This window comes from Macaca mulatta, chromosome 5 (genome assembly GCF_049350105.2).
Source record: "Macaca mulatta isolate MMU2019108-1 chromosome 5, T2T-MMU8v2.0, whole genome shotgun sequence".
NCBI classification, from domain to species: domain Eukaryota; kingdom Metazoa; phylum Chordata; class Mammalia; order Primates; family Cercopithecidae; genus Macaca; species Macaca mulatta.
Window position 1 is genome coordinate 38123777 of NC_133410.1, and position 13107 is coordinate 38136883.

Consider the following 13107-nt stretch of genomic DNA (forward strand, 5'->3'; position numbering starts at 1 on the left):
TTTATTTATCTTTTTGAATAGCTAATTTAAAGCATGTGATTCAAATCAAATGGCGTGAAAGAGCAGAGAGAGAAAATTGAGCTTCTACTACCTCCGTTTCCTCAGTCATTTAATTCCTCAGAGGAGACAACCACTTTTAACAGTTTCTTAAGGATTCTATCAGAGAATCCTGGTATAAGAAATGAATTCACGGCCTATCTGAGCTACCAAGAGGGCACAGCATGTAGATATGGATATAGATCTATAGATGCAGCTATATATAAATATACAGATGTATAAGTATATGTGTATGCACGTGGATAGACATGTACATAAATACACACATACTTTTTCAACCCAATGATAGCATACTAAACACACTCTTGTTCCTTGCTTAATTCACTTGATATTATTTCTTGAAGATGATCCATTTATGTCATGGTGTGCATCCCATCTCTACCACTTAGTAGCTGTGTGACCTTGGGCAAGTTACTTAGCCCCTCTGTGCCTCAGCTTACACATCTGTACACCGGGGATAATTTACATACCTACCAATAACTTTGCTCTGAGGCTAAGCTGAGTTGGAACAGAACCCAGCTCTTAGTAAGCACTCAGAAATGTTAGTTGTCGTCATTGTCGTTATTACATGTCAGTATAATAGGTGGAAATGGTATCTCACTGGAATTTTATATTCTATTTCTCTTGATATGTGCAAGGATGGTCTTCTGTCACACTTGCAGCACTAAAGTTTTCCAGCCCTTCTTGCAAAACATAATACAAAGAATTCAATCTATCTTTGCTTACTTACAATAGTTAAGAAAATTGGAAATAATATTTGTCTTATTTTCCAAATAATGACTCACTCTTCCAGCTGAAACATGCCTAACTTACCGCACAGTCCAGGCATGCCCCAGTCCACCTCCTCCATGAGAGACTGATACACCAGGTCTTTGTGTTTTCCTGAAATCAGAGGCAGCTGATGCAGCAGTGGATTTTGTAAACGTCACAGGCAGGACTTAGTACTAGGAACCCATGAAGGTTGCCTTCATGAACAGCTATCACTGAGAATATGTTCATGGCAACCCCTAGAAGCTTTTGTTTGAGGCTATTTCTTCTTGCCTCTTCTGGAATAACCCAAGTATGAGCACTCTGATGTTATAGTCCAGGGAGGGACTTTGCAGGATCATCTAGACCATCACCCTCCTGCTCCTTGAAAAATAAAATAGATGACTGGGCACGGTGGCTCACATCCATAATCCGAGCACTTTGGGAGGCTGAGGCAGGCAGATCACCTGAGGTCAGGAGTTCAAGACCAGTCTGGCCAAGATGATGAAACCCTGTCTTTACTTAAAAAAAAAAAAAAAATTAGCTGGATGTGGTGGCGAGCACCTGTAATCCCAGGTACTCAGGAGGCTGAGGCAGGGGAATTGCTTGAACCAGGGAGGTGGCAGTTGCAGTGAGCTGAGATTGTGCCACTGCACTCCAGCCTGGGCAACAGAGTGGGACTGCATCTCAAAAAAAAAAGAAGAAGAGGAAGAGGAAGGAAGAAGAAGGAGAAGGAGAAGGAGGAGAAGGAGAAGGAGGAGAAGGAGAAGAAGAAGGAGTAGGAGGAGGAGGAGGAGGAGAATAGATTAGTATTAGTTAGGTAATTCGCACTAGATGTCATAAAAGAACAACCACCCCCAAGTATCAGTATGACTTAGAACAAAAAGGTTTGCCTTTCGTTCTCACAAAGTGCAGCATGAACATTCTGCTCACACAGGAGACTCATCCCAGGGGGCTCTCATGGGTAGCACACTTCTGAGCCCACATCTTCTGGCCCCATCATCTTGAAATGCCTTACTTCCAGCCTCATGGAGAGGGGATGTGGAAGGCAATATCTGGTATTTCAGAAAGTGACAAGTGCCATGGGGAAAAAGACAAAGTAGAACAGGAAGAGGTGATCAGGAATCAGGAGTATGGGTGTGAGGGGCAGGCTGAGTGTTAAGTAGGATAGTGATTGGGCAGATGATGACATGTGAGCAAATCCTTGAAGGAGATGAGAGCATTGACCATGCAGGAACCTGAGTAAAGCTCATTCCAGGCCAAAGGAGAACGCATGCAAAGGCCCTGAAGCAGGAGTGTCTGGTATGAACGCAGAACAGCAGGATGCCCGTGATGGAGAGGAGTGAGCTCCGGGTGAGGGTTGTTGAAGAGGACACCAGAGTGGTGATGGGGAGTGACAGACGTTCGTAAGGACCTTGGGTCTGACTGTTAGTGAAATGGGGAAACCATTGCAGCATTTTGAGAAAAGAAGTGACAGAATCTGATCTGTGCTTTAATAGGACCCCTCTAGTTCCTGGGTAGAAAATTGGCTGGGAGGACCAAGGGCAGGGAGACTGGTTAGAATGAGCATCAGTCTGTGCCCTCCCAGAAACAGACACCAAGATGGGCTTACATGGGCTTAAATGTGCAAGGATTTCATTAGGGGAAGTGTGTGTGAGGGAGAAAATGGGGAGGGAGCCCAGGAAGGCTGGGAGAACCATTAGACCAAGATGCCGGTCCCATCCCAGTGAAGGAAAGAGGGAGAGAAAAATGAGTGGAAGTGTCCTAGACTGCAGTGTGGCCTGGGAAAGGCTGGGCGAAGCCATGGGAAAGCCCTTCAGCCAAAGGCTGCTGACAAAGGAGACCTCATCTTCCAGGAACAGGTCTGCCTTAGTGCCCTGCTGCACCAGTGATTGGCAGGGAGGAGCTGTGGGAGGCTGAAGGCTGGATTTCAAAATCCGGCATGTATGCTCCCAGGAGTAGGAGGGAGGTCTGCAGGTTGCACTGCCACATACTCCGCTGCAGGCAATTGCACTGTCTAAACAAGAGATAACCGTGGCCCCGTGCAGCATGGAGGCCTTGTAGGTAGTGAGGAATGGCTGATTCTGGGTGTAATTTGAAGATAGATCCAGATCACTTGTTGGAATGAATGTGAGCTGTGAGATAGAAGGAGTTGTCAGGGATGGCTCCAAGGTCTTTTGGACAACTGGAAAGATGAAGCTCACATCAGCTGACACAGGGGAGTCTGTTATATTTTTCCTTTATACACTTAAAGAAATATATAACTATAGAAACTAGAAGCATGCATGCATGCACTAACTACATTTCTCCCGTATTTTTATCCCAGTGGCACAGGGAATACTCTTTCTTTTTCTTTCTTTCTTTCTTTTTTTTTTTTTTTTTTTTTTTTGAGACAGAGCCTCACTCTGTCACCCAGGATGGAGTGCAGTCTCAGGTCACTGCAACCTCCACCTCCTGGGTTCAAGCAATTCTCCTGCCTCAGCCTCCTGAGTAGCTGGAATTACAGGTGTGCACCACCACACCCGGCTAATTTTTGTATTTTTAGCAGAGACGGGGTTTCACCATGTTGGCCAGGCTGGTCCCGAACTCCTGACCTCAGATGATCCACCCAGTTCAGCCTCCCAAAGTGCTGGGATTACAGGCGTGAGCCACCGCGCCCAGCCAAGCACGGGGAATACTCTTTAAATAACATGGGGACGGGGGGTCCTTGGATTCCACACATGTAAGTCTCCATAGCTTCTCTGTGTCAGAAATTCTTCCAGGCCAGGATCATTCCCTGCTATTGAAACCAACTTCCCTTTCTTTTCCAGTGGGAAAATAGAACCAGCATCCCTTGTCAAGCTGGTTATCCCTTAGGCAGCTTTAATTTCACTCCCCAGTTTGTTTGTTTGTTTGTTTGTTTGTTTGTGATGGAGTCTCACTCTGTCACCCAGGCTGGAGTGCAATGGCGCAATCTCGGCTCACGGCAACCTCTCTCTCCCAGGTTCAAATGATTCTCCTGCCTCCCTCTTGAATAGCTGGGATTACAGGTGCCCACCACCACGCCCGGCTAATATTTTGAATTTTTAGTAGAGACAGGGTTTCACCATATTGACCAGGCTGGTCTCGAACTCCTGACCTAGTGATCAGCCCACCTCAGCCTCCCAAAGTGCTGGGATTACAGGCATGAGCCACCATAATCCTACTGGCCTACTCCCCAGTTTTGAGTGAGTCCACATCATTCCAGAGTGACCCTTTCCCTTTCTCTTCAATTTCAACCCTTCTTTCTTCTATCCCAAAGCCCAGATTCACAGGTGGAAGCTGGTGTAGAGAAGGGAAGTGATTTCAGTGTCACTTTGTTATTTTATTTTACCACCACCAACCCCCGAGATCAGTGGGGGTAGTTAGTTTTTATTGCCAGTGTTAAAATTTTCCAGTGATGGTTTCATTGGGTTGATTGAAAAACTTTAAAATTCAGAGTCTGTGCTAATTTAGTCTTAAAGACAGACAGGAGAGAGAATTCTCTTTGCGGCCCTGTGGGTTCTTGGCAGACAACCTCAAGAACCCGAAAGGAAATGAGGCTGATTGTTTCACTGGCACACAATAAAAACCAAAGTCTCTTCTTTAGTTCTCTTCCCCTGTGACCTTCTGGTGGTGGCCAGTGTCTTTATAGAGCTCTCCACAGAAATTAAAGAACCCCATAAATGTAATGCCTCAGTAAACTTAATGAGGAATCACATAAAAGATGCTTAGAATCAAAGAACGCAAGTGCAGAAAATCGAGAGTGACTGATGGGCTTGTGTTTATTTGTTGTCTTTTTGTTTAACCAACAAATAACAGGAGAAAAGTTATTAATGGGGGGAGGAAACTTGGTTCACAGTCATATTTCTGGAAACCAGCCTTAAGAATCTACAAGCTAATATTCTTTTTTGTTTTTTTCGTTTTGAGACCAAGTCTCGCTCTGTTGCCCAAGCTGGAGTGCAGTGGTGCAATCTCGGCTCACTGCGCCTCCGGGTTCAACCTCTGCCTCTCCTGCCTCAGCCTCCTGAGTAGCTGGAATTACAGGCATGCACCACCATGCCCAGCTAATTTTTGTATTTTTGGTAGATACGTGGTTTCACCATGTTGGCCAAGCTGGTCTCGAACTCCTGACCTGAAGTGATCTGCCCACCTAGGCCTCCCAAAGTACTGGAATTACAGATGTAAGCCACTGCGCCTGGCCCTAAGTTAATATTCTTAATTGCACTAAGTATATGATGACAAATACATTATGAGTTTATATTTATTTATTTTTAAATTGAGGAAATTTAATAACCACACACAAAAAATTTAAAATATTTTAAAACTCAGCCAGGTGTGGTGGCTCACACCTGTAATCCTGGCACTTTGGGAGGCCGAGCCAGGCGGATCACCTGGGGTTAGGAGTTCGAGACCAGCCTGGCCAACATGGTGAAACCCCATCTCTACTAAAAATACAAAAACATTAGCTGGGTGTGGTGGTGGGTGCTTATAATCCCAGCTACTCGAGAGGCTGAGGCAGGAGAATCACTTAAACCCGGAGATAGCGCCATTGCACTCCAGCCTGGGCAACAGGAGCTAAACTCCATCTCAAAACAAAGATAAATAAATAAAAAATTATAACTTAGAAAAAATCAGACCAGCTTATTTCTGCTTTGACATCTGTGTAGGTGCAGGACTTAAAGTTAATCCTGTCATAAGAGATTCAACTTTTCAAGCATACATAAAACTCGCTCATTATAGAAAATATGGGGACTTTAGAAAATAAGAAAATTGGCTGGGTGCGGTGGCTCGCACCTGTAATCCCAGCACGTTGAGAGACTGAGGGAGGAGGATCACTTGAGGTCAGGAGTTTGAGACCAGTCTGGCCAACACAGTGAAACCCTGTCTCTACCAAAAAATACAAAAATCAGCCGGGCATAGTGGCAAGGGTCTTTAGTCGCAGCTCCTCAGGAGGCTGAGGCAGGAGAATCGCTTGAACCCGTGAGGCAGAGGTTGCAGTGAGCCGAGATTGTGCCACTGTACTCCAGCCTGAGCAACAGAGTGAGACTCCATCTCAAACTAAATAAAATAAACTAAAATAAAATAAAATAAGAATAAGAAAATAAGAAAGTTAATCACACATGTGGGAAACACCTTAATGGAAAGCGCTGTTAAAGCTTTTGGTGTGTTTCTTACCAGTTTATTCCCAGACATGGAATTTTTGCTTTGTTTTGCCTTTCACATAATGAAAGTGTAAAATGCGAAGTAGGATATGATGCAAAAGTTATCAATAGCATCAATCAAAAAAATCATTTTTTAGAAATTCTAAAGTGACCAGAATCTCCCCCTCTCCAATACAAAGTCAGTCCTCCCCACCTCCCCCATGTCTTACACAGGAAATGATGCTTTTAAATATACATCCAGAGTACAAACATTGTGTATTTCTGCAGATGTTAAGGGAAGCTAAGGAGAAGGAGAAGCAGAGACTGGCACAGCAGCTCACAATGGAGAGAACTGCACACTATGGGATGCTGTTTGATGAATATCAAGGCTTGTCACACCTGGAAGCCCTGGAAATTCTGTCCAATGAAAGCGAGAGCAAGGTACTTCTGCACTACTCATTTGAAATGGCATGCTTAGTCATGTGTTACTTGAACATGAAAGAAACTGGAAAATCTGCCTTTAAAAGATCTCATTTTTAGAGCCTCATTATTATTGTGCTAAGGTCACAAATACTGTACAATGTGAGCTTCATATCATCTCTTCTCTGTCTGTGCCAAGCTCTTACCCCACCCCAGCTCCAAGAAGGCTGGCACAGTAAGAGCCACCACTATCCACCCATCTCAGGGTGCAAAAGACTGCTCAGAAATGTGGTTGTCCGGCTTCTGGCCCTCTGCCTCCCTTTGGTAACGAAGTACCCAGGTCAGAGATGCCCTGCCAGCCCACATCTTCATTCCTACCCAATGAAAACAAAGCACTTGATGTTTCTTTTAGACTGCAGGGTTTTAATATATTTTTCTTCTGGGTTATATAGTTATTTATTCAGCCATCTTGTTAGGACTCCTGGGCCACAGAGGGCAGGATTATCCCACTGAAAATTAAGGTTCTGTTAGGGAATACTCCCGTACAGACACCTGGGAAACCCAGCCTACCCAATGACCCTGCACATTCATGCTCCCCACTTGGTCCCAGGAAAATAAAAGATGAATAGCAAAAATCAGCAGGATTTGGCGATTTTTTTTTTCCCTTAAAGTATCTATAGTGGGGGGTGTGTATGTGTGTTTATTTAGCAAGCACTTGCATGGCACTTATATAGCCACCATTCCAAATGCCATGAAACTGTTAACTTATTTAACTGTATATATATGGCTGTGTTGTGGATGTCAAGCTGACTGTGCTCCGGAGTGGTTTCCTAGTGGAGGCCACCAGGCAGTACCCTCCGGGCCTCAGGAGAGGGAGGGGCCATGGTGACATTCACTGAGGACAGGCAGGTGCCCAGACAAGAAGCTCAATTTGGCAGTGAGCCTTAGAATGGAGAAGTAGTTTTTGACTCCCCCTAGACCTTATCCTCTTATGTTTGGACTTTGAGCCATCCTTGATGCCTGTCTAATCAGAGAAAGACAACATCTGCCACATAACAGGCAACCAAGAACCAAATAGGACGGAGACACTGTCCCCTGCCCCAGATGATGGAGCTACACGTTACTCTGTTCACTTCCTTCTTTGTTATCCGTGAGCCTTCAGGGAAAGTCTTGTGGTTAAAACTGTTCAAGAATAATTTTCAAAAAAAAGCACAATTGGGACTCATACAGATACAAAATGACCCATGTCAAAGAACTTATTTAGCTCATTAATTAATTCAGGGAACCAGGCAGATGTTATAAATGATTCAAAGAAAAAGCCAAAGAAGCACAAATGTGTATGGAGTAGTATGTATGTGGCTATACACCATGGAATACTATGCAGCCATAAAAAAGAATGAGTTCATGTCCTTTGCAGGGACATGGATGAAGCTGGAAACCATCATTCTCAGCAAACTAACACAGGAACAGAAAACCAAACACCACCTGTTCTCATTCATAAGTGAAGTTGAACAATGAGAACACACGGACACAGGGAGGGGAACATCACACACCAGGGCCTGTTGGGGGTTGGAGGGATAGGGGAGGGATAGCATTAGGAGAAATACCTAATGTAGATGATGGGTTGATGGGTGCAGCAAGCCACCATGGCACATGTATACCTATGTAACAAACCTGCACATTCTACACATGTATCCCAGAACTTAAGTATAATAATTTAAAAATATATGAATGTGCCAATAGACACAAACCTGCTTTTCCACATTGGGGAGGTTGTCCTCCCACTGCACAGAATTCATTCACATGACTATTGACAAGAATGACTTTGCATTGTTATCAGCCCTTTACAATTTACCGAGTCATAAAATTGCTCCCATAAATTCAGAATCCAATAGCCCAATAAGATGTGCTCTAGAAAATGCAGTTCTTAGCCAGGCGCAGTGACTCATGCCTTAATCTCAGCACTTTGGGAGGCCGAGGTGGGCAGATCACCTGACGTCAGTTCAAGACCAGCCTGGCCAATATGGTGAAACGCCATCTCTACTAAAAATACAAAAAAAAAAAGCTGGGCATGGTGGTGGGTGCCTATAATACCAGCTACTCAGGAGGCTAAGGCAGGAGAATCGCCTGAACCTGGGAGACAGATGTTGCAGTGAGCCGAGATCATGCCATTGCACTCCAGCCTGGGTGACAGAGCAAGACTCTATCTCAAAAAAAAAAAAAAAAAAAAAAGCAAGGTCTGGAGTCAGGCATTATTTAATTACACACCACGCAGAAGCTGTATGATTTTGGACCCCTCTTACCTCAATCTCCTTATCTATGAAATGGGCATAATAAAACCTACCTCACAGAATTATTAACAGAATTAAATGAGATAATCCACGGAAAGGAATTAGGCACTCAATAATGTACACATGTTGATGACAGTTGATTTTTATATGCATTTTTATGTCATAGACATTTGTTGTTATTGTTAAAAATATCACAGGGGAGCGTGGCCCTGCTGTAAAAAACACATTACAAGATATCATGGTGGTGGAGAATGATTCCATTGTGGTGACTTCCATCACAGCTCTCAGCTGTGAAACAGCCCCAGGCCCCTGCAAAAGAGCCCCAAAGGACTTAGTTTCTAGGAAGAAGTTTTGGCCTTTGGAGGGGCACAGTTTGCCCATTGCCTCCACAAGCTCTGCTTTCTTTCCCTAGCCTGGAGATTTTTGTGATATTCATAGTAAGGAAAATAAATTTTTGTCTTGACTTAGTAATGATAGTTACTGGGTACTATAATAAACAGTCGTACAGGCCGGGCGCAGTGGCTCACACCTGTAATCCCAGCACTTTGGGAAGCCGAGGCAGGCAGATCACCTAAGGTCGGGAGTTCGAGACCAGCCTGGCCAACATGATGAAACTCCGTCTCTACTGAAAAAAAATACAAAATTAGCTGGACATGGTGACGCATGCCTGTAATCCCAGCTACTCGGGAGGCTGAGGCAGGAGAATCACTTGAACCCGGGAGGCAGAGGTTGTGGTGAGCCGAGATTGCACCATTGCACTCCAGCCTGGGCAACAAGAGCGAAACCCTGTCTCAAAATAATAATAATAATAAATAAATAAACAGTCCTATTAATGTATGGGTCAAAACCAGTAAGAGTTATTCTTCACTCCTGTAATAGTCCAAGATAGGAGTGCCTGGTCAGCAGGCAGCATTCCTGCCTTTAGGGTTTTAGGAACAGGCTGTGTCCATCTTGTGGCTCCGCCAGACCTGGTTCAAGGTGCACAGGCCTCCAGCAAGAAGACAAATGGGGCCTTAGACTGAGGTTGACAGACGTAGCGAATAAAAATACAGGATGACTAGTTAAATTTTAACTTTAGATGAACAATGAATACTTTTTCAGTACAAATAAGTCCCATGTAATATTTGGGACACACAATTATATGAAGAAAATATTCACTGTTTATCTGAAATTCAAGCTTAGCTAGGCATCCTGTATTTTATCTGGCAACCCTACACATACCACGTATTTAAAAGTTAAATAATTTTTGGGCCAGACACGGTGGCTCACACCCGTAATCCCAGCACTTTGGGAGGCTGAGGTGGATGGATCACTTGAGGCCAGGAGTTCGAGACCAGCCTGACCAACATGGCAAAACCCTGTCTCAACTAAAAATACAAAAATTAGAGCCAAGCATGGTGGTGCTGCCTGTGGTCTAAGGTAGATGTAAAACTGGGTGAGCTGGCTGGGCACAGCAGCTCACGGCTGTAATCCCAGCACTTTGGGAGGCTGAGGCAGGTGGATCACCTGAGGGCCGGGAGTTTAAGACCAGCCAGGCCAACATGGCAAAACCCCATCTCTACTAAAAATCCAAAAATTAGTGGGGTGTGATGGCACATCCCTGTAGTCTCAGCTACTCGGGAGGCTGAGGCAGGAGAATCGCTTGAACCTGGGAGGCGGAGGTTGTAGTGAGCCGAGATCGCACCACTGCACTGCAGCCTAGGCGACAGAGTAAGACTCTGTCTCCAAAATAATAAAAATTTAAAAGTTAAAGAACTTTAGAAACAAACTGTTAAAGAAGATGTATTATGTCCTCCTACCTTGACAAACACTGGTATAATGACCTGGAAGGCCTAGTTCCCATTTGAATTCCCAGACTCCTCAAATTTCTACACTCCGCTTCAGCCTACCTGCCTCCTATCTGCAGCTCTGTCTCTCACCCCAGGAAACATCATGTAGCTGTGGAAGGAGGCCCTAGTTCAAGCTCCACCCACACCCCCTGTAAGCAGCCACCTCTTAGCCGTCCCTTGGGCCGAGGGATACACAGCCAGTGGCACCGTCCCACTATCAGGAGCACAGCCTAGGGAAGAGTTCCACATGCAGGCTGTGAGAGGGAACCTTTGGTGACCTGGAGAGTGTTCTAGAACGGAGATGTGGGCTCTGATGGGACCATTTCTTGGGCCTGCGGACTCCCCTGTGTTGAAGCCTAAAGGCAGTGTCGGATTTCCCTGCCCTCTGAGGCCTTATTGTCTTCTGAGTCGCACCAGCGTAAGGACAGAGTGTAGAGAGGACACTCCCATGTTTTAAAAGCCTTGCCCAGAAATGATGCACATCATCTCTGCTGACAGTCCTCGACTGAAACTCAGACCCCACCATGGAAATATAAGGAATTATTATTGTTACTATTTTACTAGATTGATTCTAGGATGGCAACAGGCATGGCGATGAGGTGTTTGATAAAGGTTAAAGAAAAACTAATCATTTTCGGCTGAGTGCAATGGCTCACGCCTGTAATCCCAGCACTTTGGGAGGCCAAGGTAGGTGGATCACTTGAGGTCAGGAGTTTGAGACCAGCCTGGCCAACACGGCGAAACCCCATCTCTACAAAAAATACAAAAATTAACCGGGTGTGGTGGCGTGTACCTGTAATCCCAGCTACTCAGGAGACTGAGGCAGGAGAATTGCTTGAACCCGGGAGGCGGAGGTTCCAGTGAGCCAAGATTGTACCACTGCACTCCAGCCTGAGTGGCTGAATGAGACCCGTCTCAAAAAAAAAAAAAAAAAAAAAACAGGAACACTAATCATTTTCATCACCATTATACTCCATAGTTAGAAATAGCAAACAAATATCTTTACAATGGCAGCACACACCTTCTTTCAAGGAAAAGATTTATGAGACAGCCTCTCTACCCTGTGTCCTGAACAACCCTCAGCACGGTGCCAAGCATATAGTCAGCGTTCCACAAATATTTATGGACGAGTGTGCGATTATGTCTTATTTATTATTGGATTGGACTAAAGACTCAATGCACATGGCCTTGGCATAATGCAGTGAGCTGGGAGAAAGCAGGAGCGATGCTGTAGTGGAAAGATGCTGACGAAAGAATGTTCGCTAAAGAGAACCTTTCCCAGGGGTGCCCCAAACGGAAAACCCCAATGCTTCCCCTTCCGGATGATTGCCATCCGCCAGAAGACATGGACAAATGCAGATGTTCCACAGGTCTGCATACATTTTCACTAAGCATGGTGTTCAAACACATTTATTCAATAGTTAATGTTAGAAAACTGCTGTTTAGAAAGTAGATCCGAAGCCCAAGAATACGCTGATGCGCATCTGGGGCCCTGACCCCTACACATGAGTGTGTGAGCTGAAATGAAGAGTCTGAGAAGGTCAGGGCGGAACGGAGTGGCGTGCAGCCATCAGGCTGGGCATGTTTACTTCCACCTGCTGAACTCCACGCTAATGGGTTTTGTGTCGATGACTTCCTGCAGAGCTTCCTCCCAGAGCCTCGGCGCTGGCTACATTATGCCCTGGCAATGTGCTGTAGCAACTTTTAGGAAAATGGTGTCCTGGTATTCCAGATGCCCTCTCTCCCTCTCTCACTTATCCTGATGTGCTCATCTATTAACATAGTGAATATTAAAACCTATTCCAAAGAGGACTGCGGCTCCACTGCTATCTCTCTCTCCAGAGCAAGAGTTTGACCTGCAGAATGAAAAAAGTAAAACTTTACTACTTTATACTTCTATTTAATACTTTATAAGGTACCTTCCCTGCACCCTTTTACCATTTTGGAAATTCAAATCAATCTTGAGAGAATGAGTGGCCATCTGTACAAATAATTCTTTATTATTATTTTTTTTGAGACAGGATCTTGCTGGAGTGCAGTGGCACAATCATGGTTCACTGCAGCCTCAAACTCCTGGGCTCAAGCAATCCTCTTACCTCAGCCTCTTGAGCAACTGAGACCACAGGTGTGCACCAGCATGCCTGGCTGATTTTCTTAAATTTTTCTTTTTTTTTTTTTGAGACGGAGTCTCGCTCTGTCACCCAGGCTGGAGTGCAGTGGCGCGATCTCAGCTCACTGCAAGCTCCGCCTCCAGGGTTCACACCATTCTCCTGTCTCAGCCTCCCGAGTAGCTGGGACTACAGGCACCCGCCACCATGCCCAGCTAATTTTTTGTATTTTTAGTAGAGACGGGGTTTCACTGTATTAGCCAGGATGGTCTCGATCTCCTGACCTGATCTACGTGCCTCGGCCTCCCAAAGTGCTGGGATTACAGGTGTGAGCCACCGTGCCCAGGCTTAAAATTTTTTATAGAGATGGGGTCTCACTGTGTTGATCACCTGAGCCCTCAAACTCCTAGGCTCAAGTGATCCTCCCGCCTCAGCCTCCTAAAGTGCTGGGATTGCAGGGGTGAGCCACCGCGCCTGGCCTGTGCAAATAATGTTTAACTGTGTACGGAGGATA

General features: G+C 45.2%; 1 protein-coding gene across 3 annotated transcripts in view; it reads left to right on the forward strand.

Moving 5' to 3' along the window:
* The window catches only part of FAM114A1 (family with sequence similarity 114 member A1), a 78135-nt gene that overhangs the window by 39912 nt on the left and 25116 nt on the right, over window positions 1-13107 (forward strand). For all 3 annotated transcript variants that reach the window (XM_015138202.3, XM_028848392.2, XM_028848393.2), the window contains one exon: window positions 6234-6386. In XM_015138202.3, coding sequence (XP_014993688.3) covers window positions 6234-6386 — 153 coding nt within the window. The remainder of the gene's footprint in view (window positions 1-6233; window positions 6387-13107) is intronic.